This window comes from Mycteria americana (assembly GCF_035582795.1).
Source record: "Mycteria americana isolate JAX WOST 10 ecotype Jacksonville Zoo and Gardens chromosome W unlocalized genomic scaffold, USCA_MyAme_1.0 Scaffold_33, whole genome shotgun sequence".
In the NCBI taxonomy this organism is placed as follows: domain Eukaryota; kingdom Metazoa; phylum Chordata; class Aves; order Ciconiiformes; family Ciconiidae; genus Mycteria; species Mycteria americana.
Window position 1 is genome coordinate 1,331,282 of NW_027445439.1, and position 26,914 is coordinate 1,358,195.

General features: G+C 45.8%; 1 protein-coding gene across 7 annotated transcripts in view; it reads left to right on the forward strand.

The window, feature by feature from the left end:
- Positions 1-26,914, forward strand: part of LOC142403079 (protein Hook homolog 3-like) — a 131,847-nt gene that overhangs the window by 47,502 nt on the left and 57,431 nt on the right. For all 7 annotated transcript variants that reach the window (XM_075489233.1, XM_075489229.1, XM_075489234.1 and 4 more), the window contains 2 exons: positions 16,214-16,264; positions 22,966-23,098. In XM_075489233.1, the coding sequence (XP_075345348.1) occupies positions 16,214-16,264; positions 22,966-23,098 (184 nt within the window). The remainder of the gene's footprint in view (positions 1-16,213; positions 16,265-22,965; positions 23,099-26,914) is intronic.

Consider the following 26,914-nt stretch of genomic DNA (forward strand, 5'->3'; position numbering starts at 1 on the left):
GAAAAAAACAAGTGATGCAACCACTCACCACCCGCCGACCGACACCCAGCCAGTCCCCGAGCAGCGATCGCTACCCCCCGGCCAACTCCCCCCAGTTTATATACTGAGCATGACGTCATATGGTATGGAATAGCCCTTTGGCCAGTTTGGCTGTGCCCCCTCCCAGATTCTTTGCACCTGGCAGAGCATGGGAAGCTGAAAAGTCCTTGACTAGTGTAAACATTACTTAGCAGCAACTAAAACATCACTGTGTTATCAACATTTTTCTCATCCTAAATCCAAAATACAGCACTATACAAGCTACTAGGAAGAAAATTAACTCTATCCCAGCCAAAACCAGGACAGTATCCACCCCTTATTCTAGACCATCTACTCATTCCCAAGTCCTACCCTTTCCAATACATTCCAATTAAGCACCACCACTTTCCCTGTCTTTTGAAATATACACACAGATATCATTCCCTTGGTCTACGGGCCATCCCTCTAAAATGTCTGTTGAGTTCATTTAGTCCATGAGTTTGGATTCCATCTGTCATAACAGTCCTTCAGGGCAGGAGAGATGGTGTGTGGTGTTGGAATTTTGCATGCTGAAGCCAGTTCTAGTTCCATCACTGCTGCACTTTGCTTGGTTTCATCAAAGTTCATTCTTCATTAATCTGGGTGATTCTTACTGTAATACCCTTGATATGGCATGTAGCAACCATAAAAGTGATGACATACAGTATTATATAGCAAGTAACATCATACCATTTAGTTCATTGGCTATTCTCACCCAAAATCAAATCCCCTTGAGGTACACAACGGACTTCCCCATCCTTTCGCATGACCCACCAAGATGGGTTTACCTCTGCGCTGCCAATTGTTCTGCTTCCATTGCCGTAACCACCCCCACAGGGCATTTGCCACCATCCATGAGTCAGTACAGAGATAGAGCACTGGCCACTTTTCTCATTCAGCAATGTCTAAAGCCAACTGGATGGCCTTTACTTCTGCAAATTGGTTCGATTCCCCTTCTCCTTCAGCAGTTTCTACCACTTGTCGTATAGGACTCCATACAGCAGCTTTCATCTCCGATGCTTTCCTACAATACGACAGGACCCATCAGTGAACAGGGCATATTGCTTCTCATTTTCTGGCAGTTTATTGTACAGTGGGGCCTCCTCAGCACGCGTCACCTCCTCCTCTGGCAATATGCTGAAGTTTCTGCCTTCTGGCTGGTCCATGATCACTTCCAAGATTCCTGGGCGATTGGGGTTTCCTATCCGAGCCCGTTGCGTGATCAGTGCAACCTACTTACTCCACGTAGTATCAGTTGCATGATGTGTAGAGGGGACCCTCCCTTTGAACATCCAGCCCCGCACCGACAGTCGGGGTGCCAGGAGGAGCTGTGCTTCAGTACCAACCACTTCTGAAGCAGCTCGAACCCCTTCATATGCTGCCAATATCTCTTTCTCAGTTGGAGTATAGCGGGCCTCGGATCCTCTGTATCCCTGACTCCAAAACCCTAGGGGTCAACCTCGAGTGTCCCCTGGTGCTTTCTGCCAGATGCTCCAGGTAGGGCCATTCTCCCTGGCTGCGGTGTAGAGCACATTCTTTACATCTTGCCCTGCCCAGACTGGCCCAAGGGCTACTGCATGAACTATCTCCTGTTTAATTTGTTCAAAGGCTTGTCGTTGCTCAGGGCCCCATTTGAAATTGTTCTTCTTCTGGGTCCCTTGATAGAGAGGGCTTATGATCAGACTGTAATTTGGAATATGCATTCTCCAAAAACCCACAATGCCTAAGAAAGCTTGTGTTTCCTTTTTGCTAGTTGGTGGGGACATGGCTGTTTTTTTGTTAATCACATCCATTGGGATCTGACGACATCCATCTTGCCATTTTATTCCTAAAAACTGGATCTCCTGTGCAGGTCCCTTGACCTCACTTTTTTTTTATGGCAAAACCAGCTTTCAGGAGGATTTGGACTACTTTCATCCCTTTCTCAAAAAATTCTTCTGCTGTATTGCCCCACATGATGATGTCATCAATGTATTGCAGATGTTCCGGAGCTTCACCCTGTTCCAATGCAGTCTGGATCAGTCCATGGCAAATGGTAGGGCTGTGTTTCCACCCCTGGGGCAGCCGATTACAAGTGTACTGAATGTCCCTCCAAGTGAAAGCAAACTGTGGCCTGCACTCTGCTGCCAAAGGGATTGAGAAAAATGCATTAGCAATATCAATTGTAGCATACCATTTGGCTGCTTTTGACTCCAGTTCATAATGAAGTTCTAGCATGTCCAGCATGGCAGCACTCAGCGGTGGCGTGACTTCATTCAGGCCACCATAGTCTACTGTCAGTCTCCACTCTCCATTAGACTTTCTCACTGGCCATATGGGACTGTTAAAAGGTGAACGAGTCTTACTGATCACTCCTTGGCTCTCCAGTCAACGAATCAGCTTATGGATGGGAATCAGTGTGTGTCGGTTGGTGCGATATTGCCTCCGGTTCACCATTGTGGTAGCAATTGGCACCTGTTGTTCTTCAACCCTCAGCAACCCCACAACAGAAGGGTCCTCTGAAAGACCGGGCAAGGTAGACAGCTGTTTAATTTCCTCCGTCTCCAAGGCAGCTATACCAAAAGCCCACTCGTACCCTTTTGGGTCCTTAAAATACCCTCTCCTGAGGTAGTCTATGCCAAGGATGCATGGAGCACGGAGCCAGTCATAATGGGTGCTTTTGCCACTCATTCCCAGTTAGGCTCACTTCGGCCTCCAATACAGTCAGCTGTTGGGATCCCCCTGTCACTCCACAAATACAGATGGGTTCTGCCCCTGTATAGCTTGATGGCATTAGGGTACACTGTGCACCGGTGTCCACTAGACCCTTATACTCCTGTGGATCTGATGTTCCAGGCCATCGAATCCACACAGTCCAGTAAACCCGGTTGTCCCTTTTCTCCACCTGGCTGGAGGCAGGGCCCCTCTAGTCCTGGTCATAGTATTCATTACCCACTTCTTGTACATATGAGTCAGGAGTCCCTTCATTAAAATCAGGAGTAAGATCAGCCCTTCTACTGTGCCTGGGGAACTGTCCACTGGAAACCGGAGCAGCAATTTTCCTGGAAGAACCCCCTTTGGTGATTGTTTTTCCTTGCAACTCACGTACCCACGCCTCTAGGGTGGAGGTAGGTTTTCCATCCCACTTCCTCATGTCCTCTCCATGATCACGCAAGTAAAACGATATGGTGCCCCGTGGTGTGTACCCTCTATATCCTCTCTCTTGAGCAGAGGAACACTGATTCCTAATAGCCGAGATACTGGTCCGTACAGGTGGAAAGTAGGACCTATCCTCTTTGAGTTGCTGGACCTTCCGGGACAGTTTTTCCACAGCTGAGACAAGGGAGGAAGAGATACTTTCTTCGTAATCCTGGAGCTGGTTAGCCGCTTCATCCACTGTTGGACCCTCTCCGTCTTTGCAGTTCAGTATTGCCAATGAGCTGGCATATGACGATGGTGCATTCCACACGAACTTCCGCCACATGGGTTGTGTGCACCGGACTTCATGTGGATCTTTGGATAACTGCTCGTTGTTCAGGTCACCATAAATCACCTCCAGCACGCCTAATTCCCTCAGGTACTGGATACCTTTCTCCATGGTGGTCCATTTGCCTGGGCGATATATAACATCTTCCTTGAAGGGATATCTTTCCTTCATACCTGACAGGAGTTGCCTCCAGAGGCTGAGGGCTTGTGCCCCTTTTCCAATTGCTTTGTCAATGCCCCCTTCCCTAGAAAGGGATCCCAGCTGCTTGGCTTCCTTACCCTCTAATTCCATGCTACTGGCCCCATTATACTAGCATCGGAGCAGCCAGGTGACAATGTGGTCGCCTGGATGACAGCTGAAATCTTTTCGCATATCTTGCAGCTCACTCAGGGATAGGGATCAGGTGGTTTCCATCTCATTTATGAGTTCTTCCTCTTCCTCCTCCTCTCTTTGTGATGGCCCTGCTTTTTCATCCTCCCTTTCTAAAGGAGCTGACTTTCGCTTCCAAGATTTCTTCTTGTGTGTAGGGGCAACTGATACATGCATGAGTTGGTTCCCTGTTTCAGCCACAGTGCCTGTCGTGGGGAATGGAGCTACCGCAGTATCTGTCACAGAGGGGGTTGGAGTAGCTGCGGTGCCTGTCACGGGGGTTGGAGTAGCCGCAGTGCCTGTCACTTTGTCGTCAGATCCAGAGACCTTCTCTTCCCCTTGAGGATTCTGAATAGTGTTGAACAGAGCTTGGTAGGCATGGGCCAGGGCCCAGCACATTGCAGTGATTTGTGTCTCTCTGGAATTGCCAGGGTGACAGCATACTTTTTCCAAATATTCTACTAATTTTTCAGGATTCTGCACTTGTTCAGGGGTGAGGTTCCAAAACACTGGAGGTGCCCAATAACTTAGGCATTTGCCCATGCTATCCCACACATCTGTCACTCATAACTATCCGGCCTTGGGGCAGATCTCTAGGTAGTATTCTTAAATAGTTGTTTAACCTTAAACAAGGCCTGACACACATTTAGGAGACATAGCAATAGGAACATGCTGGTTTGAACATCTTAAGGACATTCAAAATTCTCAAGAGCTATTGTAATCAGCCTGGAGGAGAAGGGGAAGGAAGTTGTCTCCCCTGTAGATTGGCTCTCTGAGGAGAAGAGGTAAAAGTGTAATTATTAATAGTTTCCGTGAGATGGCTCCCGAAGTACGGGGATGACAGCAGTGCTGAGTACAATCTCACAACCAATAATTTTATCATACCATAAACCAGTGTTACACAGTACAGCAAAGTGATAACTTTAATCCAGCTCCCAGAGGTGATAAACAGCACCACAGGGAGTGTATACGGCAAGTAAGGTGTTACATAACACAACTCTGAGAACAAACACAACAACTCTGAGAGCAAACGAATCAACATTGTGACCAGCGGCTATTTAACTAGTATAATAAATGCTTATCATAAATTTGTTTTAACATGCTCTGATCAGATCTGTTATTATCTCAACCCTTCAAGCCCTGCGTTGGGTGTCAAAAAGGACTGTTGTGATTTCACCCCAGCCAGCAACTAAGCATCACACAGCCGCTTGCTCACCCTCACCCCTCCCGGTGGGATGGGGGAGAGAATCTGAAGAGCAAAATTAAGAAAACTCGTGGGTTGAGATAAGAACAGCTTAATAAATGAAATAAAATAATAATAATAATAATAAATTGTAATGAAAAGGAAAACAACGAGAGAGAGAGAGAGGGAGAGGAACAAAACCCAGGGAAAAAACAAGGATGCAACCACTCACCACCCGCCGACCGACACCCAGCCAGTCCCTGAGCAGTGATCGCTGCCCCCTTGCCAACTCCCCCCAGTTTATATACTGAGCATGACATCGTATGGTATGGAATAGCCCTTTGGCCAGTTTGGATCAACTATCTTGGCTGTGCCCCCTCCCATTTTCTTGTGCACCTGGCAGAGCATGGGAAGCTGAAAAGTCCTTGACTAGTGTAAGCATTACTTAGCAACAACTAAAACATCAGTGTGTTATCAACATTATTCTCATCCTAAATCCAAAACACAGCACTATACCAGCTACTAGGAAGAAAACTAACTCTATCCCAGCCAAAACCAGGACAGCAGAGTTGAAAGCACCCAGCCATTTTGTATACTGTATGTTAAAACCGACCCATTCTATTTAAATACTGAGTTCTAATACAGCTATAGTTTGCTTCCTATAAGATAGAATTTCAGGGGCAAAATTTATGTAATCACTAAGCTTAGCAGTTCATTTTTTCTCCCTATTTTGGAATGATAACCCTACTTTTCATTACTGGCTTAAATATAATTTTATGTTGTGGCTAACAAAAAGAAATCTATGAACATGGAGAGAACTCTTTCCTGATTAAGAACTAAATACTTCCTATAATCACTTTTCAACTGTATGCAAACCAATATTTCCTACTGACACATTTTAAAAACAAAACAAAACAGCCTTCACTGAAACTAGGATATAGCACCAAAAAGTAACTTAATTGTCTTGCTAAAATTTCACAAGAATTAAATTCCTTAAACAAAAATAGTTTGGTGGTCAAGGAATGCTGATATGTTAGAACAGAAATTTTAAACAGTTAATGACTTGTGATTGAAATTTGTGCCTATCTCTGCTTAATTTTATCATGCTATGTTAGAGAGCAGCAGAAGTGGGTGCTCTGCAAGGGCAGGTGAGCTTGGAACCAAGGGTGACAGCAAGGCAGGCAGGAGCAGTGGCCTCACTGACAGGGCACAGTCCCACAGCAAGGAGAGCAGGCCAGGTGTGGTGACAGCAGCCAGGTTCAGCCAATAGTCCAGTGATGGCCAGGCAAGTCCATAGTGACAAGGCAGGTCTGAGGTCAAGTCAGGAAGTCAAGTCAGAGGGTCAAGTCCAGATTAGTGAGGGACATGGCTGGCCACAGCATATCTACAGCGTAGCTCAGGCCCAAGGGCAAGGCATCTGCTGCACCTGAGCAAAGTGGGGAGGCCTCTGATGAGTCTTCTCCCAGCTCTTTCTCACCCAACTCTTTCCCAGCAGTCTGATCCCAGGTTGCATAGTTGCACCATATCAGAGCTGGCCTTGAACACAGGCAGCCAAACCCCTGGGAAGGGAAGGGAAGGGAAGGGAAGGGAAGGTGAAGGGAAGGGAAGGGAAGGGAAGGGAAGGGAAGGGAAGGGAAGGGAAGGGAAGGGAAGGGAAGGGAAGGGAAGGGAAGGGAAGGGAAGGGAAGGGAAGGGAAGGGAAGGGAGGAGAGGAGAGGTTGCAGAGACTGTTTGCATGCTGCTCTGGCGTGGGTCCTCCATGGGCTGCAGTGAATATCTGCTCTGGCACCATGGAGCACCTCCTCCTCCACTTCTGACATTCAGGTTCCCTCTGTTGCTTATCACTCTTTTTGTTCCCTCCTTCTCTCTCTACCTGGAGTTTTCTGCCCTTTCTTAAATATGTTTTCACAAAGGTGCCACCATCTTCGTTGATTGACTCAGCTTTGGCCTGCAGTGGGTCTGTTGCAGAGCCATCTGTGTCCAGCACAGGGCAGCCCCTGATGTCCTTTCACAGAGGCCACCCCTGCAGCTTCCCCTGCTACCAAAACCTTGCCACATACACCCAATACAGACATCCTGTCTGGACCCCTCTCAGGGCTGTCCCAGGAGAATGTCAGACCCGTGCTCCAAGCATGGAATCCATCAAAATAAGTCAATGCTGGAGCACCTTTTGGACTGAGGGGGGGTTGCTGCCTAGGGGTATAGGACACATTATGGGATGCAGGGGAAGACCATTTTGGGATTGCACAGGACTTATTATGGGATGTTTAGGGGAGGAACCAAAGGCAGGAAAAGGGAGGAGTTTGTGATTTGGGGAGGAACAAGTGTGGGGAAAAAATAGGGGTAAGGGGATAAAAAGGGACGGTCACATGTAAATGAGTGCCTGGTCAGTAAACTTGTCTGGCCATGCTCTGTACCTGATCAGTGCAGTCTGTCCTATCTTCTTATTAAATTCCTTTCTAATTCTCCATGGGTGAGGGGCTCTCTAGTCTGTGTTCATGCGTGTGTGTAAGGGTGTCTGAGTGCCAGCAAATGGAGTCACTCCACAGGTTGGAGGGCTTGTGTGCCTTGGTACCAGCAACTGGAGAAAGCTGAGTGAGAAAAATCAAGTGCCAGCCACTGGAGTGGGACATGGGGCCTGAGCACCTGTGTGTCTGTAGTGCCAGCAACTGGACCGAATGCTGCCAGGGTGTGAGTGAGTGTATGATCACTAGCGAATATCAAGGCAGACTAGCCAGTGACTAGATTAAGTGACCTGGCAGTCAGGGGTGTGTGTGTGTCTCTGAGAGTGAGCCCACGGTAGGAGCTGGCTATCAGAGGGACCAGGGGAGTCCCAGTGTCGTGGTTTAGCCCCAGCCGGCAGCTAAGCACCACGCAGCCGCTCGCTCACTCCCCCTCGGTGGGATGGGGGAGAGAATCGGAAGAGCAAAAGTAAGAAAATTTGAGGGTTGAGATAAAAACAGTTTAATAGGTAAAGCAAAAGCCGCGCACGCAAGCAAAGCAAAGCAAGGAATTAATTCGCTACTTCCCAGGGGCAGGCAGGTGTTCAGCCATCTCCAGGAAAGCAGGGCTCCATCACGCATAACGGTTACTTGGGAAGACAAACGCCATCACTCCAAATGTCCCTCCTTCCTTCTTCTTCCCCAGCTTTATATACTGAGCATGACGTCATATGGTATGGAATAGCCCTTTGGTCAGTTTGGATCAACTATCCTGGCTGTGTCCCCTCCCAGCTTCTTCTGCACCTGGCAGAGCACGGGAAGCTGAAAAGTCCTTGACTAGTACAGCAGCAACTAAAACATCTCTGTATTATCAACACTGTCTTCAGCACAAATCCAAAACATAGCCCCATACCAGCCACTACGAAGAAAATTAACTCTATCTCAACTGAAACCAGGACACCCAGCCAGCTGCCAGAGAGACCGTAGGGTCTGGGGGTCTCTAAGGGTGAAACCCACTTGTGTATGTGTGTGTCTCTAAGGATGAGACAATGGGGTGTTGGCTACTAGGGAACCAGGAGAGTTCCAGACAGCTCTGTGCATGTGTGCACGCATGTGTGTGTGAGATGATCTCTACCAGTAACTTGAGTGGGGCTGCAGCCTCAGGGGCTCATATGTCCAGGTGCCAGCAACTGGGGAGACTGAGATCCAGGGGCAGCTACTGGGCAGACTGAATATCTGAGCCCTGCTGCTGGAGGGATCCACATTATACATATGTACATAAATTCCCACTAATGGACCTCCATCCTGCTCAGCCAGAGGGGAACAGCATGAGGCCATTGGTGCTCTTTGTATTTGTGTGAGTGCCGAGTGTGTCTATCTGTGTATATACATATATATGTGGTGTATATATGTGCTTTGTGTGCGCGTGCCTACTGGGAATACATCTTCAGCCTCGCTACTGATTGGACCTGGGGGCATGGAGCTGGGGCAGCCTCGCATCTCTTGGGCTGTCGAACCTGGCCTGATATTCACCTGACATCAAGAAGATAATTAGTAACTAACATAGTTATTTCTGTTTCTGTGTCTTTAACTTCTGAGGCACTCTATGTCCCCACATAAGTATAATCTGGAAATGTGTTCAGAGCTACCTCCTTTAAAATTATATCTTGGTTCCAATTAAACTCAAGTGCCCGTACCTGCCCATGCCAAGAAAAGATACAGGCATGTTCTTAGGATTTCTTTTCATGAAAGACAGTTGTGTGTGTGGTCAGGGTGGGGTGGGCCCCAAAGCTAATAGGTTGGTGTCTTTCTTGGCTCCCTATATTTTAACTGGAGAGACAAAGATTCCTGCAGAATGCAGTTCAGAGCAGAAACCCTAATGTAGGCCATTGGAATTGTGGAGACAGATGAATTGGGACCAGTCAGGAGCCATTTGGGAGCTTATGGGTCAGGATTAGAGGGCAGAACAACATGGGTAATGTTGTGATGGGTGTCTGCTACAGACTGCCTAATCAGGAAGAAGAAATAGATGAGGCCTTCTTCAGACAACTGGAAGAAGCCTCATGTTCACAAGCCCTGGTCCTCATGGGGGACTTTAACCACCCTGATATCTGCTGAAAGGGCAACTCAGCAGGGCACAAGAATTCTAGGAGATTTCTAGAGTGCATTGATGACAACTTCCTGACACAGGTGATTGAAGGAAAAGTGCTCTGCTGGACTTAATACCTACAAGCAATGTAGAACTGGTTGGGGTTGTAAAAGTTGGAGGTAGCCTTGACTGCAGTGACCATGAGATGTTGGAGTGAACTCCTAAGAGGATCCTAAGAGGAGGGAGCAGAGTAAAAAGCAGGACCACAAACTTGGACTTCAGGACAGCAGACTTTGGCTTCTTCAGGTATTTACTTGGAAGAATACCATGGGATATGGGTTGTACCCATGAGTGCTGAGGGAGCTGGTTGATATCATTGTGAGGACACTCTCAATTGTCTTTGAAAGGTTGTGGTGACTGGGAGAGGTTCCTGAGGACTGGAAGAGAGCAAATATCACTCCTATCTTCAAGAAGGGCAAGAAAGAGGACTCGGGGAACTACAGGCCAGTCAGCCTCACAGTGATCCCTGGGAAGGTGATGGAGCAGCTAATCCTGGGAACCAGTTACGGGCACATAAAGGACAAGAAGGTGATCGGGAGTAGTCAGCATGGATTTATGAAGGACAATCATGCCTGACCAACCTGATAGCCTTCTACAGTGAGGTGACTAGCTTGGTGGATGAGGGGAGAGCAGTAAATGTTATTTTCCTTGACTTTAGTAAAGCCTTTGACATTGTCTCCCTTAACATCCTCGTAGAGAAGTTGACAAAGTACAAGTTAGATAAATGGACAGTGAGGTGGACTGAGAATTAGCTGAAAGACCAGGCCCAGAGGGTGGTGATCAGTGGCACAAAGTGCAGTTGGAGGCAAGTCACTAGACGTGTACCCCAGGGGTCGATACTGGGGCCAATAGTGTTTAACCTCTTCATTAATGATCTGGATGATGGGGCAGAGTGTACCCTCAACAAGTTTGCTGATGACACAAAAGTGGGAGGAATGGCTGATATGCCAGAGGGTCGTGCTGTCATCTAGAGGGACTTGGACAGGCTGGAGAAATGGGCTGACAGGAAAATCATGCAGTTCAACAAGGGGAAGGGCAAAGTCCTGCCCCTGGGGAGGAACAACCCCAGGCACCAGTATATGCTGGGGGCCATCCAGCTGGAAAGCAGCTTGGCAGAAAAGGACCTGGGGGTCCTGGTGGACACCAGGTTGAACATGAGCCAGCAACTTGCCCTTGCTGCAAAGAGGGCAAATGGCATCCTGTGGCGGAAGTTGGTACGAAACGCACCACCGTCGTGTGCCAACTCACTGGCAATACTGACCTGGAAAGATCGAGACGGTCCAACAGTGAATGAAGCTGCTAGTAACCTCCGAGAACACGAAGAAAATATCTCTTCCTCCCTTGTCTCAGCTGTGGAGAAACTGTCCTGGAAGGTCCAGTGACTCAAAGAAGATATGTCCTACTCCCCACCTGTACGGACCAGTGTCTCAGCTATTAGGAGTCAGCGTTCTTCTGCTCAAGAGAGAGGATATAGAGGGTACACACCACGGGGCACCCTATGGTTTTACTTGCGTGACCACGGAGAGGACATGAGGAAGTGGGATGGAAAACCTACCTCCACCCTAGAGGCACGGGTACGTGAGTTGCAAGGAAAAACAATCACACAAGGGGGTTCTTCCAGGAAAATTGCTGCTCCGGTTTCCAGTGGACAGTTCCCCAGGCAGAGTAAAAGGGCTGATCTTACTTCTGATTTTAATCAAGAAACTCCTGACTTATATATACAAGAAATGGGTAATGAATATTATGACCAGGATTAGGGCGGCCCTGGCTCCAGCCAGGTGGAGGAAAGGGATAACCGGGTTTACTGGACTGTGTGGATTCGATGGCCTGGCACATCAGACCCACAGGAGTATAAGGGTCTAGTGGACACCGGTGCACAGTGTACCCTGATGCCATCAAGCTATATAGGGGCAGAACCCATCTGTATTTGTGGAGTGACAGGGGGATCCCAACTGCTGACTGTATTGGAGGCCGAAGTGAGCCTAACTGGGAATGAGTGGCAAAAGCACCCCATTGTGACTGGCCCAGAAGCTCCGTGCATCCTTGGCATAGACTACCTCAGGAGAGGGTATTTCAGGGAACCAAAAGGGTACCGGTGGGCTTTTGGTATAGCTGCCTTGGAGACGGAGGAAATTAAACAGCTGTCCACCTTGCCTGGTCTTTCAGAGGACCCTTCTGTTGTGGGGTTGCTGAGGGTCAAAGAACAACTGGTGCCAATTGCTACCACAACAGTGCACTGGAGGCAATATCATACCAACCGAGACTCCCTGATTCCCATCCACGAGCTGATTTGTCGACTGGAGAGCCAAGGAGTGATCAGTAAGACTCGTTCACCTTTTAACAGTCCTATATGGCCAGTGAGAAAGTCTAATGGAGAGTGGAGACTAACAGTAGACTATCGTGGCCTGAATGAAGTCACGCCATGGCTGAGTGCTGCCGTGCCGGACATGCTGGAACTGCAATACGAACCGGAGTCAAAAGCAGCCAAATGGTATGCTACAATTGATATTGCTAATGCGTTTTTCTCAATCCCTTTGGCAGCAGAGTGCAGGCCACAGTTTGCTTTCACTTGGAGGGACATTCAGTACACTTGGAATCGACTGCCCCAGGGGTGGAAACACAGCCCTACCATTTGCCATGGACTGATCCAAACTGCATTGGAACAGGGTGAAGCTCTGGAACATCTGCAATATATTGATGACATTATTGTGTGGGGCAATACAGCAGAAGAAGTTTTTGAGAAAGGGAAGAAAATAGTCCAGATCCTCCTGAAAGCCGGTTTTGCCATAAATCAAAGTGAGGTCAAGGGACCTGCACAGGAAATCCAGTTTTTAGGAATAAAATGGCAAGATGGATGTCGTCAGATCCCAATGGATGTGATTAACAAAATAACAGCCATGTCTCCACCAATTAGCAAAAAGGAAACACAAGCTTTCTTAGGCGTTGTGGGTTTTTGGAGAATGCATATTCCAAATTACAGTCTGATCGTAAGCCCTCTCTACCAAGGGACCCGGAAGAAGAACGATTTTAAATGGGGCCCTGAGCAACGACAAGCCTTTGAACAAATTAAATGGGAGATAGTTCATGCAGTAGCCCTTGGGCCAGTCTGGGCAGGGCAAGATGTAAAGAATGTGCTCTGCACCGCAGCCAGGGAGAATGGCCCTACCTGGAGCCTCTGGCAGAAAGCACCAGGGGAGACTCGAGGTTGACCTCTAGGGTTTTGGAGTCGGGGATACAGAGGATCTGAGGCCCGCTATACTCCCACTGAAAAAGAGATATTGGCAGCATATGAAGGGGTTTGAGCTGCTTCAGAAGTGGTTGGTACTGAAGCACAGCTCCTCCTGGCACCCCGACTGTCGGTGCTGGGCTGGATGTTCAAAGGGAGGGTCCCCTATACACATCATGCAACTGATGCTACGTGGAGTAAGTGGGTTGCACTGATCACACAACGGGCTCGGATAGGAAACCCCAATCGCCCAGGAATCTTGGAAGTAATTATGGACTGGCCGGAAGGCAAAGATTTCGGAATATCGCCAGAGGAGGAGGTGACGCATGCTGAGGAGGCCCCACTGTACAATAAACTACCAGAAAATGAGAAGCAATATGCCCTGTTCACTGATGGGTCCTGTCGTATTGTAGGAAAGCATCGGAGGTGGAAGGCTGCTGTATGGAGTCCTATACGACAAGTGGTAGAAACTGCTGAAGGAGAAGGGGAATCGAGCCAATTTGCAGAAGTAAAGGCCATCCAGTTGGCTTTAGACATTGCTGAACGAGAAAAGTGTCCAGTGCTCTATCTCTGTACTGACTCATGGATGGTGGCAAATGCCCTGTGGGGGTGTTAACGGCAATGGAAGCAGAGCAACTGGCAGCGCAGAGGTAAACCCATCTGGGCTGTAACATTGTGGCAAGATATTGCTGCCCGAGTAGAGAACCTGGCTGTAAAAGTACGTCACGTAGATGCTCACGTTACCAAGGGTCGGGCCACTGAGGAACATCAAAACAACCAGCAGGTGGATCAGGCTGCTAAGTTTGAAGTGGCCCAGGTGGATCTGGACTGGCAACATAAGGGTGAATTATTTATAGCTAGGTGGGCCCATGACGCCTAAGGCCATCAAGGAAGAGATGCAACATATAGATGGGCTCGTGATCGAGGGGTGGACTTAACCATGGACACTATTGCACAGGTTATCCATGAATGTGAAACATGCGCTGCAATCAAGCAAGCCAAGCAGTTAAAGCCTCTGTGGTATGGAGGGCGATGGCTGAAATATAAATATGGGGAGGCCTGGCAGACTGATTATATCACACTCCCACAAAGTCCTATGGTGACATGGCACCCCAGAAAGAATTGAGTCCGACAAGGGGACTCATTTCCGAAACAACCTCATAGACACCTGGGCCAAAGAGCATGGTATTGAGTGGGTATATCACATCCCCTATCACGCACCAGCCTCTGAGACAATCAAACGATACAATGGACTGTTAAAGACTACACTGCGAGCAATGGGTGGTGGGACATTCAAACATTGGGATACACATTTAGCAAAGGCCACCTGGTTAGTCAACACTAGGGGATCTGCCAATCGAGCTGTCCCTGCCCAATCAAAACTTTTACGCACTGTAGAAGGGGATAAGGTCCCTGTAGTGCACATAAAAAACATGCTGGGGAAGACAGTCTGGGTTACTCCTGCCTCGGGCAAAGGCAAGCCCATTCGTGGGATTGCTTTTGCTCAAGGACCCGGGTGCCCTTGGTGGGTAATGCGAAAGGATGGGGAAGTCCAATGTGTATCTCAAGGGGATTTGATTTGGGGTGAGAATAGCCAATGAACCAAATGGTATTATATTAATTGCTGTATAATACTGTGTGTCATCACTTTTATGGTTACTATACACCATATCAACAGTATTTCAGTACAAATCACCCAGATTAATGAAGAATGAACTTTGATGAAACCAAGGAAAGTGCAGCAGTGATGGAACCAGAACTGGCTTCAGCATGCAACAATCCAACACCACACACCATCTCTCCTGTCCTGAAGGACTATTATGACAGATGGAGCCCAAACTCATGAACTAAATGAACTTAAACATTTTAGAGGGATGGCCCATATACCAAGGGAATGATAACTCTGTGTATATTGCAAAAGACAGGGAAAGTGGTGGTGATTAATTGTATTAGAAAGGGTAGAACCTGGGCATGACGTAAATGGTATAGAATAAGGGGTGGATACTGTCCTGGTTTTGGCTGGGATAGAGTTAATTTTCTTCCTAGTAGCTGGTATACTGCTGTGTTTTGGATTTAGTATGAGAATAATATTGATAACACGCTGATGTTTTGGCTGTTGCTAAGCGGTGTTTACACTAGTCAAGGGCTTTTGTCAGCTCCCCATGCTCTGCCAGGTGCCCAAGAAATGGGAGGGGGCACAGCCAGGGTAGTTGATCCAAACTGGCCAAACGGCTATTCCATACCATATGATGTCATGCCCTGTATATAAACTGGGGGGAGTTGGCCGGGGGGTAGCGATCACTGCTCGGGGACTGGCTGGGCATCGGTCGGCGGGTGGTGAGTGGTTGTATCTCTTTTTTTTTAATTTTTTTTTCCTTTTTTCCCTCGCTTGGGTATTGTTCCTCTCTCTCTCTCTTGTTGTTTTCCTTCTCATTACAATTCATTATTATTATTACTATTATTTTGTTCCAATTATTAAACTGTTCTTATCTCAACCCACAAGTTTTCTTACTTTTGCTCTTCCGATTCTCTCCCCCATCCCACCGGGCGGGAGTGAGCGACCGGCTGCATGGTGCTTAGCTGCCGGCTGGGGCTAAACGACGACATGACACTAAGAGGCTGAGAATGCGTAGAAGTTATTTTCAATTAGAAGATTTGTTTATTCTTAAGATAACCTATGAGATCCATACAGTATCTTCATAATTTTTAATATATCCTCTATTTGATACTTGTTCTAAATGAATTTTCAGCAGAAAGTGAGCTGAAACCCTTCAGTACTAGAGAAATCTGGCATAAATACAAGCCTCCTGCTTATATGGAATTTAACTTTGGTGTTGGTTGTGCAAGTGTTACAGTAGTTATCTTTGCATGGGATTGAAGACGCTGCCAAGAAATGTCGAATTTTTTCTTGATTATTGTAAGGAAGGCATAGAATTGTAAAGAAGTGTCCTGGTTTCGGCTGGGATAGAGCTGATTTTCTTCCTAGTAGCTGGTATAGTACTGTGTTTTGGATTTAGGATGAGAATAATTTTGATAACACACTAATGTTTTAGTTGTTGCTGAGCAGTGCTTACACTAGTCAAGGACTTTTCAGATTCTCATAACTTACTGCATAACTTACTTTATGCTAATTTAAACTGTTCAGACAGTAATTCTCATGGGAACTTAAATAGATGTATATTGTGTGATTCTTGATGGTGGGTTGTGGGAGGGTTTTTTTGTGTGATTGTCTACTCTTTGACCATATAGTATTTGTGTAACTTATTGTCTGTTTAGGTGTTCCCTGCATTTTTAACATATTTCCTTCCTCTTCCTGTCATAGGTAAGCAACTTGAAGAAAATTTTAAAAGGGATACTGGATTATAACCATGAGGTAAGAGCCGTCTTAAGTAATCTACATTCACTTTTCTTTTGTTATTCTCTTCAATGTACAATATAGTCTGCTGATATATTAGGTCTGGACTTTTTCAGTGTTGGGCACTCGAGGAATCTTGTAGCCTGTTCTCATGTGTTAGCCCTCTCAGAATTGATTGCCCACATTACCATACAATCACGTATGTTGGAAAGTACCTCCAGAGGTCATGTAATCCAACCTTCTGCTCAAAGCAGGGCCGACAAGAGCTGGTTGCACAGGGCCTTGTCCAGTTGAGGTTTGAATACCTCCAAGGATGGAGATTCCACAGCCTCTCTGGGCTGGAGTTCCAGCATTTAACCACCCTCATGGGAAAAAAGGTTTTTGCCTTATATCAAATCAGAATTTCCTCTGTTGCAACTTCTGTCTGTTGCCTCTCGTCCTATGTGCATCCTTGAGAAGAGGCTGGCTCCATCTTCTCTACACCCTCTCATTAGGTAGTTTTAGACAGCAATAAAAATCTGACCTGAGCCTTCTCTTCTCAGGGCTGAACAAACCCAGATCTCTCAGCTTTTCCTTGTACATCATATGCTCCAGCCCCCCTGATCATCTTGGTGGCCCCCACTGGACTCATTACAGTATGTCCATATCTATCTTTTACTGAGGAGCCCAGAACTAGACACAGGACTCCAGGTGTGGTCTCACAAATGCTGAATAGAGGGGAAGAATCACTTCCCATGATGCATTTGCTATGCTCTTGTTAATATATGGTTGGCCTTCTTGGCTGCAAGGACACACTGCTGCTTCCTGTTCAACTTGTCCACCAGGACCCCCAGGTCCTTTTCTGCAACGTTGCTTTCTAGGCAGTTGGCCCCAGCCTGTACTGGTGCAGAGTGTTATTCCTCCCCAGGTGCAGGACTTGGCATTTATCATTGTATTTCATGAAGTTCCTGCCAGCCCATTTCTCCAGCCTTTCAAGATCCCTCTGAATAGAAGCCCTGCCTTACAGCATATTGATCGTTTCCCCCAATTTGGTATTGTCTGTGAACTTACTGAGAGTGTACTCCATCCCATCATCCAGGTTGTTAGTAAAGATATTAAACAGTACTGGCCCCAGTATCCATCCCTTAGGGATGCTGCTAGTAACCATCTGTCAGTTGGTTATACCACTGATCACAACCCTCTTAGCCCAACAGTCTAGCCAATTTTCCATCCACCCTATTGTCCACTCATCCAGTCCATATCTCACCAATCTGGCTAAAAGGATACCATGGGAGACCCTGTCAAAGGCCTCGTTACAGTCAAGGTAAATGACATCCACTGCTTTCCCCTTAGTCACAAGTTCCCTGTTCATCCATAGTGGCCTTCCACACTTGCTCAACTTCTTGCACGTTGGAATGGACATTTGCTGTGCTTTGAGAAGGTTGTCCTTGAAGACCAACCAGCTGTCCTGGGCCCCTTTGCCTTCCAGGGCATTCTCCCTGGAAGCAGATACCTGAACAAGCTGAAATCTGTTCTCCTGAAGTCCAGGGCTGTGATTCTTCTATTTCTCTTTTTCATTTCTGTCAGAATTTTTAGCTCCACCATTTTTTGGTCACTGCAGCCAAGTCTGCCCTTGACTTTCACATCCCTTAACAGTTTTTCCTTGTTTGTAAGTAACAGGTCCAGGAGAACATCTCCCCTAGTTGGTTCATCAGTCATCTGAATCAAGAAAATTGTTGTCACTACACTCTAAAAATCTTCTGGATTGCTTGCATCTAGACATGTTGCCCTTCCAGCAGATATCTGGGTGTTTTAAGTCTCACAGTACCAGGGCCTGTGATTATGAGGCTGCTTTTTGCTTTCTAAAAGAGGCTTCATATACTTCCTCTTCTTAATCGTGCTGTCTGTAGCAGACACTTACCACAATGTCATCTGTGTTGGTCTGTCTGCTCATCTTGACCAACAGGTGCCTGACTGGCTCATCACTCATTCCAAAGCAAAGCTCCATGCATTCAAGCTGCTCCTTTGCATAGAGCATCCATGACAGCACTCCAGTCATATGAGCTAACCCCCCCACTTCTCTGTGCCTTTCCCATCATACTGTCCCCCATGCCGTGACTTCAGGTTATGGTAATCCTTCCCTGACATGCCTAACTTAAAGTCCTCTTCACTATCTTAGTGAGCAAAGACTCTTTTTCCCCGCTTTGTCAGATGGATCCTGTACCTCTTCAGCAGTCGTCATTCCTCAAAGTGGGTCTCATGGTCATAAAAATTAAAGCCCTGCCTGCAACATCAGGTTTTGACCTTCTGTGTGCATCCACTCATACCTGAGCCTTCTTCCCTCACTGGAGGGATTGAGGAGAACACCTCTGTTCCCCTCAGAGACCTGAGTCTCTGGCAAGCAACAAACCTGCCAAGACATCAAGTCAGGTCTGCAGATGGACACTTCCATCCCCTGCAGGAGAGAGCCTCCAGCAACTATCACCCTTCTTATTTTCTTCGTGTGGACAGTTGGTTGAGGCTCAGCTGGCTCTGATGCCTTCTCTGAAGGGAGGTCATCTTCCTCACTTGTTCCTGGTGCAAATATTCTGTCAGAGCTTCCACGTTAGTCTGATATTTAAATTTTGGAATACAAACAGGAGACGTTTTTGATACTGACTCTGTTTTGGTGATGGCCTTAAACAGTGCGTCTGAGTTTTCTCCTCTGTTCCAACGAAAGACTGCTTCTTTCTCCCCCCCTTCCCCGGGAAGAGAAGAGGAGGAGGAAAGAGCACTTTTACCATCTTCCCATTGCAATTTTTAATTAAAATGTTTTAATTCTTGAGTGTTAGAGACTGCCCACTCTGTTATGTAGGAGGGTGTTATGCAAATTTAAAGATGAATCACTCCAAACAACAAAGTATTTTTCAATGGTGAATCTTCAGCCCTAAAATTTGCGTCTAGTTTGAGTGATGTTTTGTAGTAAATTGGTTAGCACAGTGTGATGCATAGTCTGTTCATTCATGTTCATTGCATGGGGATATTGCTTGTCCCAAGAAACAATATTCACTTCTTATAAATACTATGAGGAAGATGACTGCAAATACAGTGAAGTGCTTTAGAACGAACTGATTTTTCTAAAAAACTGAGTACCTGAAGTTAGATTCATAAGTCCATATTTAGTAAATGGTCACCCCTCCAAGTGCTGAATATCCATGCTCAAGTCACCATTTTGAGAATTGATGTTTGAGCAAATGTTTTACGTCCTGACTTATCTCATCATAGCTGACCTTATTAGAAGGCCATAAGTACATTTTAGAATTAGATTTTTGTGGGTTTTGACATAAGTTTTTCAGTATGTGTCCTTATACTTGCACCAGTTCACAGTCTGTAACTACTTTGACTTTTCATTTAAAGTTTAAAAGGATCTTTCATTATAGTCTTTTGGCAGGTATCTTTTTCTTTGAAGAATACTAAAGAACAGTTTCTTTATAGCTTCTGAATTAATGAGTACTGATACATTATAATAAAATCATTCTGTCATAGAATGTTAGTATGGCTATGACAAAATTATGGCAACTCCTTTTCAGCTAGTTGGTATATATGATTGTTAGGAGTCTGATATGACAACTTTATTACCTTACTAAGTCAGCAAGCGACAGGCAATAATGATTGATTTACTAAATTTTACAAATATAAATTACATCTATAAGTGTGCTAAGCGTGACAAACACATGCGCCCCCTGCTGAAGTGATGATTTTAGCAACAGCGGAGATGTACTTGATTCTGCTACTAGCCCTATTTATACTTTTGTTACCAGGGTCTTCCCCCCTGCATCTGGCAAAGCCCTTTTACACAGTATAGGTGAGAAAAATGCTTGGATTTTACCTGGTGCAGCTAAAAACCTTTGAAAAGTTTTTATGACTATTTCATTTTAGAGAAACATCATAATTTGTTTCTTTCAAGAGAACAGTCTCTCGGTAGCTGTCCTACACTGGTTGTCTTGTCTATTATAATATGGAAGAACAACAAGCTAAAGGAGGCCCCTGGAATCTTGCCGCTTTGGAATCCAAACTTTTATTCTTTTTGTAAAATGTTCTACTATTTATTTTCCTCAAATAAATGAAAGGTGTCTGCTTTCATCACAAGACATTTATTCTGGAGCCTAACCTTCCTTTTGTTGTATATCTCATTGAGTTTTGTTGCAGTATTAAAATTGTCTGTTACATTTATTTCAAAATCCTAAATTTTCTTCTTTGCTTTCCCCACTTCTTTATGGTACAAGATAATATACCTCTTCAGCTTCTCCCAACAACTTTTACAAAGCAACTGTATTATCATTAATAGAAAAACCAGCATTGCATTAAAAATACAGGCAATACAAGTTGAAATGTAAATGTGAATCAAACTTAGACCATTCAAAAAATGCTATGTTTGATTTCATTGTTTCATTTTATATAATAGTAACATTTTCTGTTGTGCTTGATGCTTCCATAGAATTCTTATTTTCTTATCATTGACCAAAAAGGAGTCATTTTAACAGAGATGTGGACCTGAAATCTTGAAAATACTCAGATTTTTAGTAGTGTCTGTGTTCATTATTTGAGCAAGTCCTTAAAAAACAAACAAATCCAAACAAACAAACAAAAAAAACCCCAACCACCTCATGATTCTTCCAAAGCCCAATCCTGGAAACTTTTCAACAACTTGATTTCTACATCTGTTCAACAATTTTCATATGAATACCTTGACCTGCTCTGCATATTAAGCAAAAACAACATTCAGCAAATAAATGAGTGATTCCTTCTGTAGTCATTGTTTCTCTATTAAACCTTCTTTAGAATTGGCAGTTTCTTTTTGTCTACAATTAAAGTTTCAGAATTGTGTTTAATTGTGCATTATATATTCATATTTTCAGCTCCCTGAAAGCTTGCAGAACAGTCTAGCAGAAATGTTTAATTGCTTCTACAGATAATCATTAATGTAAATTCTTTCTAATTGCAAAGCATTTTCCAATAATTCTCATATGTTTTTCCTCTTTTTCTTAGAGACAACTTATATTCTTGTTTGCTTTCTTGTTCATGGGCTTTCTTGCACTTGCTTGCGCTAATGTTATCTGGCTCACACTTTTGCTCATTCTCTCTTGCACTCTCATGTGCTCTCTCTTGCTCATGCACATCCTTCCGCCCCCACTTTCACTATCTCTCCTCCCCTTCCCTCCACCTCTTGCTTCCCCCCCTCTTCACTCATTTCCCCTCTTCTTGCTTCACCTCCTCTCTCACTTCCTACACCTCATTTCCCCCCCTCTCTTGCTTCTCCTGTTGCACCCCCTCCCATGTCCCATGCCCCCGCTCACATCCCCCCTCCTTTTCCCCTCTCCCTTCCCCCTCTCTCTCCCTTCGTGTCTCCCCCTCTCCCTCTTCCTTCACCCCCTCTCCCTTCCCCTATCTCCCTTCCCCCCTTTTTCTCTTTCCCGCCTCTCTTGCTCCCCCTTCTCTTGCCGTATATTTCTCTTGCTCACCCTCTACATCTCTCTCGCCTTCTCTCTTCCCCTCTCACCATCTTGCTCACTCACCTTCTCGCTTGCTCACCTCCTGTCTCTCGCCTTCTCTCTGATTCACTCACCTTCTCGATCGCTCTCATTCTGCCACTTGCACACTTGCTCACCCCCTCTCTCTCACCTCTCTCCTGCCTATCCACCTCCTCTCTCGCTCACCCTCTCTCACTTCCACGTGCCCTCTCTCTCACCACATATCGCCCTCTCTCCCTCTCACTCGCTTGCGCTCTCTCTCTCTAGCCCACCTTCTCTCTCTCGCCCACCTTCTCTTCCTAACTCTCCCTCCCCTTCTCTCTTCCTCACTCCCTTTCTCTCTCTTGCCTTCTCTCTCTTGCCTTCTCTCTTGCCTTCCCTCTCTCACTCCTTCTTGCCTTCTCTTAGTCTCCTTCTCATCCCCTCTCTCACCTTTTTGCCCTCTCTCTTGCCTTCTCTCCCTCACCTTCTCTCTTGCTCTGGCTCTCTTGCCCTCACCACCTCTCTCACGTCCACAGTTTCTCCCCCCCGCATTGCGCAGGTGCCTTCTCTCTCTCACCCTCTCATGCTTTCTTTCTCTTAATTCTTTTTGTATTTACATTTGCTCTCTTTAATTGCATGTTGTACCACTAGGTCAGGTCCTTTTCTCATGGATGAGTAATTAGTTGTTTTGGCTCTGGACATGCTAAGTATCCTTAGATTAGACCTACAAAACTGTTAGACCAAGTGTTTTACAAACTGAGATTTGTTATCCATTCATGCTAGATGTTTTTTATTGAAGTAAAACATTTAATTTCTGATTTTGAAATGGTATGATTTAGAAATTCAGACTTAATTTATTCTAGATGGAAAGCTTTTAGGCATTAGATTTTATTAATGAAAAAAATTAATAAAAATAATTAATTCATCGAGTGCCGTTGCTCAGCTTTTTTAGGCCTACCTACATTACCTTTCCTTACCTGGAAGAACAAATCTTGTTCTTGATAAGTTTGAAACTAATACTTTGTTATTAGTTGAGACAGCTTTCCAAAATGTCATTTGTGTCAAGTGATATGGATGGTTTTATATTTTGAAATATGTATATGAGCTGGTGCAATTTTTTTATTTTGTTTTAAAGATGGATTTGAAAACTATGCCAAATTAGAGTAAGTGCTTCCTATTGCATCTGAATCATCTTTGTATTTTGTAATATATGTGTGTGTATATATAGTGATGTACATATGTATGCAGATTCTAGGGCAACAGATTAACGACTTCACTCTTCCTGATGTTAACCTGATTGGTGAGCACTCTGATGCTGCAGAGCTTGGGAGAATGCTTCAACTTATTTTGGGATGTGCTGTGAATTGTGAACAGAAGCAAGGTATTACATTTTGAAAGTATATTTTGCTTCCAGGGCAGTTAATGAAAATCAAACTTGCTTTTTAAATAACTGAGGGAAAATGACAGGTTGCTATGAAAGACAAATTTACTTTTTCTAAATCATAACACTACTTTATTTTACAGAAAATAAGTGCTGTTATATTATGAGCTTTACTAAGTTTGCAGGCTGGAAATGTGGAATTGGTTTTGCTTTCAACATGCATATTTTTAGTTTGGGTTCCCTGAGCCGAAAAGGGACTTCGCAAATGAAAAGTCTTGTCCCCAACCTTTAACTATTCATGTGTGAGGTAGCTCTGTGAAGTGAAGAATCAACAAATGTGATTTACAAATCCTTCACTGTGACCCTTGGGTTCAGGAAAGTATCCCGATATCTTACTGCATGTCAGAGAGCCTTTGTTGTGACCAGGTGCCATCCACTGCCAACTGAGACACTAGGGTTTCTGAGACTTCCGCACAGGGTTAGCAATGGAGTATGGGAGATTATGCCCTTCTGCACCATTAGCTGGAGGCCAGGCAGGATATCCCAAGGACATCTGAAGTGTCACTAGAGGCTTATATTTAAGCTACTGAATCCCACCCCAGCAGTTACTGGAAAACACTTCTATCTCCTCTGGCTTCTGTGGTGCCAGTTCTTTATCTGACCTACACAAGTAAAATGGGGACCCATTCTGTTTCTCTCCATATATGGCAGAGGATTTGCTGGACAGTTAAAGCATTTCTCAAGTTGTTCCAGGGCCCTTGTTGCATCCTTGGGTATGTGGTGTCTTATTGTTACCTAGTTCCTTAAATTATGTTTAACTCAAGTCAGATTAAGGTAAAAATGCAAACAGTTATTCATAACACTTAAAATCACAGAATCACAGAATGGTTGATGTTAGAAGGGACCTCTGGAGGTCATCTGGTCCAATGCTCCTGATCAAGCAGGGCCACTTAGAGCCGGTTACCTGGGACCACGTCCAGACAGCTTTTGAACATCTCCAAGTATGGAAATTACACAACCTGTTCCAGTGCTCAGTCACTCTCGCAGTAAAAAAGTGTTTCCTGATGTTCAGACGGAACCTCCTGTGTTTCAGGTTGTGCCCATTGCCTCCTGTCCTGTCACTAGGCACCACTGAAAGGAGCCTGGCTCTATCCTCTTTGCACCCTCCAGTAGCTCCATATCTCTCTTGTACTGAGGAGCCCAGAACTGGACACAGGACTCCAGGCGTGGCCTCACCAGTGCTGAATAAAGAGGAAGGATCACCTCCCTCGACCTGCTAGCAACACTCCTCCTAATGCATCCCAGGATACCATTTACCCTTTTTGCTGCTGCCAGGTGCCCACCAAGCCACTCTCTCACTCCCCTCCTCAGCGAGACAGAGGGGAGAAAATAAGATTAAAAAGTCATGGGTTGAGATAAAGGCAGTTTAATAAGAAAAGCAAAGGCTGTGCACGGAAGCAAAGGAAACAAACAAACAAAAATTATTCTCTACTTCCCATCAGCAGGCAATGTCCAGTCACTTCCTGGGAAGTAGGGCCTCAGTACGCACAGTGGTTGCTTCAGGAGACAAACGCCTTAATAACGAATGCCCCCTCCTCCTCCTCCTTTCTCTTAGTTTTTATTGCTGAACAGGACATCATATAGTATGGAATATCTCTTTGGTCAGTTTGGGTCAGCTGTCCTGTCTATGTCCCCTCCCAACCTCTTGCCCACCCCCAGCCTACTGGCCTTTGTGGGGGGGAGTTTGGAGAGACAGCCTTGATGCTGTGGGAGCTCTGCTCAGCAGTAGCCAAAACATTGGTGTGTTATCAACACTGTTCTAGCTACCAATACAAAGCACAGCACTATGAGGGCTGCGATGGAGAAAGTTAAGTCTATCCCAGCCAGACCCAATACAGGCACGTTGCTGGCTCATGTTCAACCTGGTGTCCACCAGGACCCCCAGGTCCTTTTCTGCCAAGCTGCTTTCCAGCTGGGTGGCCCCCAGCATGTACTGGTGCCGGGGGTTGTTCCTCTCCAGGGGCAGGACTTTGCCCTTCCCCTTGTTGAACTGCATGAGGTTCCTGTCAGCCCATTTCTCCAGCTTGTCGAAGTCCCTCTGGATGACAGCATGACCCTCTGGCATATCAGCTACTCCTCCCACTTTTGTGTCACCAGCAAACTTGCTGAGGGTACACTCTGCCCCATCATCCAGATCATTAATGAAGAGGTTAAACACTATTGGCCCCAGTATCGACCCCTGGGGTACACGTCTAGTGACTTGCCTCCAACTGCACTTTGTGCCACTGATCACCACCCTCTGGGCCCAGCCATTCAGCCAATTTTCAATCCACCTCACTGTCTGCTCATCCAGCCCATACGGCTTCTCTAAGAGGATCTTATGGGAGACAGTGTCAAAGGCCTTCCTGAAGTCAAGGTAGTCAATATCCACTGCTCTCCCCTCATCCACCAGGCCAGTCACTTCATCACAGAAGCTTATCAAGTTGGTCAAGGATGACTTCCCCTTGGTGAAGCCATGCTGACTAATCCTGATGATTTTTTTTGTCCTTCATGTGCCTGGAAATGGTTTCCAGGATTAGCTGCTCCATCACCTTCACAGAGATGGAGGTGAGGCTGACCAGCCTGTAGTTCCCTGGGTCCTCCTTCTTGCCCTACTTGAATGTAGCAGTGACATTTGTTTTCCTCCAGTCCTCAGGCACTTCTCCCAATCACCATGATTGATCAAAGATTATCGAGAGTGGTCTCGTAATGACGTTAACCAGGTCCCTCAGCCCTCGTGGGTGCATCCCATCGGTGCCCATGGATATACGTATGTCCAGGTTGCTTAAGTAGTCCCTGACCTGATCCTTTCCACCAAGGGTACTTCTTCGTTGCTCCAGATTTTCCCCCTGGTCTCTGGGAAATGGGATTCCTGAAGTCCAGTCTTGCTGTTAATGACTGAGGTAAAGAAGGCATTCAGTATCTCTGCCTTTCCCATGTCCTTTGTCACTAAGTCCCCTGCCCCATTCCGCAGTGGGCCCACATTTTCTCTATTCTTCCTTTTGCCACTTAGGTTCTTTGAGAAGCCCTTCTTGTTGCCTTTGACATCCCTGGCCAGATTCAGTTCCATTTGGTCTTTGGCTTTCCTAATCTCATCCCTGGATGCTCAGACAATGTCTCTGTATTCCTCCCAAGGTACCTGTCTCTGCTTCCACCTTCTGTATACTTTGTTTTTGTGTTTGAGTTTTGTCAGGAGCTCTTTGTTCATCCATACAGGACTCGTGGAATTTTTGCCTGACTTCATATTCATTGGGATGGAGCTCTCTTGAGCTTGTAGGAAGCGATCCTTCAGTATCAGCCAACTTTCTTGGCACCGTTTCCCTCCAGATCCTGGGATAATGCCATGGGACTCTACCAAGCAGATCCCTGAAGAGGCCAAAGTCTGCTCTCCGGAAGTCCAGTCTTGTGATCTTGTTTTTTACCCTCCTCTTAGTGTCCTGGACTCCACCATCTCATAGTCACTGCAGCTAAAGCTGCCTTTGACCTTCACATCCCCCATGAGTCCCTCCTTGTTTTTGAGTATGAGGTATAGCAGAGCACCTCTCCTCGTTGCTTCCTCTATCATTGGAGTCAGGAAGTTGTCATCGATGCCCTCCAGAAACCTCCTGGATTGCTTATGCCCTGTTGTGTTGTCCCTCCAGCAGATATCGGGGTAAGTTGCAAGAGTCTTCATAAAAGATATAGGTGGATAAATGAAAGAAAAAGCTATGCTTACTGTATTTAGGCTAGGGTTCTATCAAAGGCTGTCTCTAATACACCTCACTTCTGTTTCCTTTC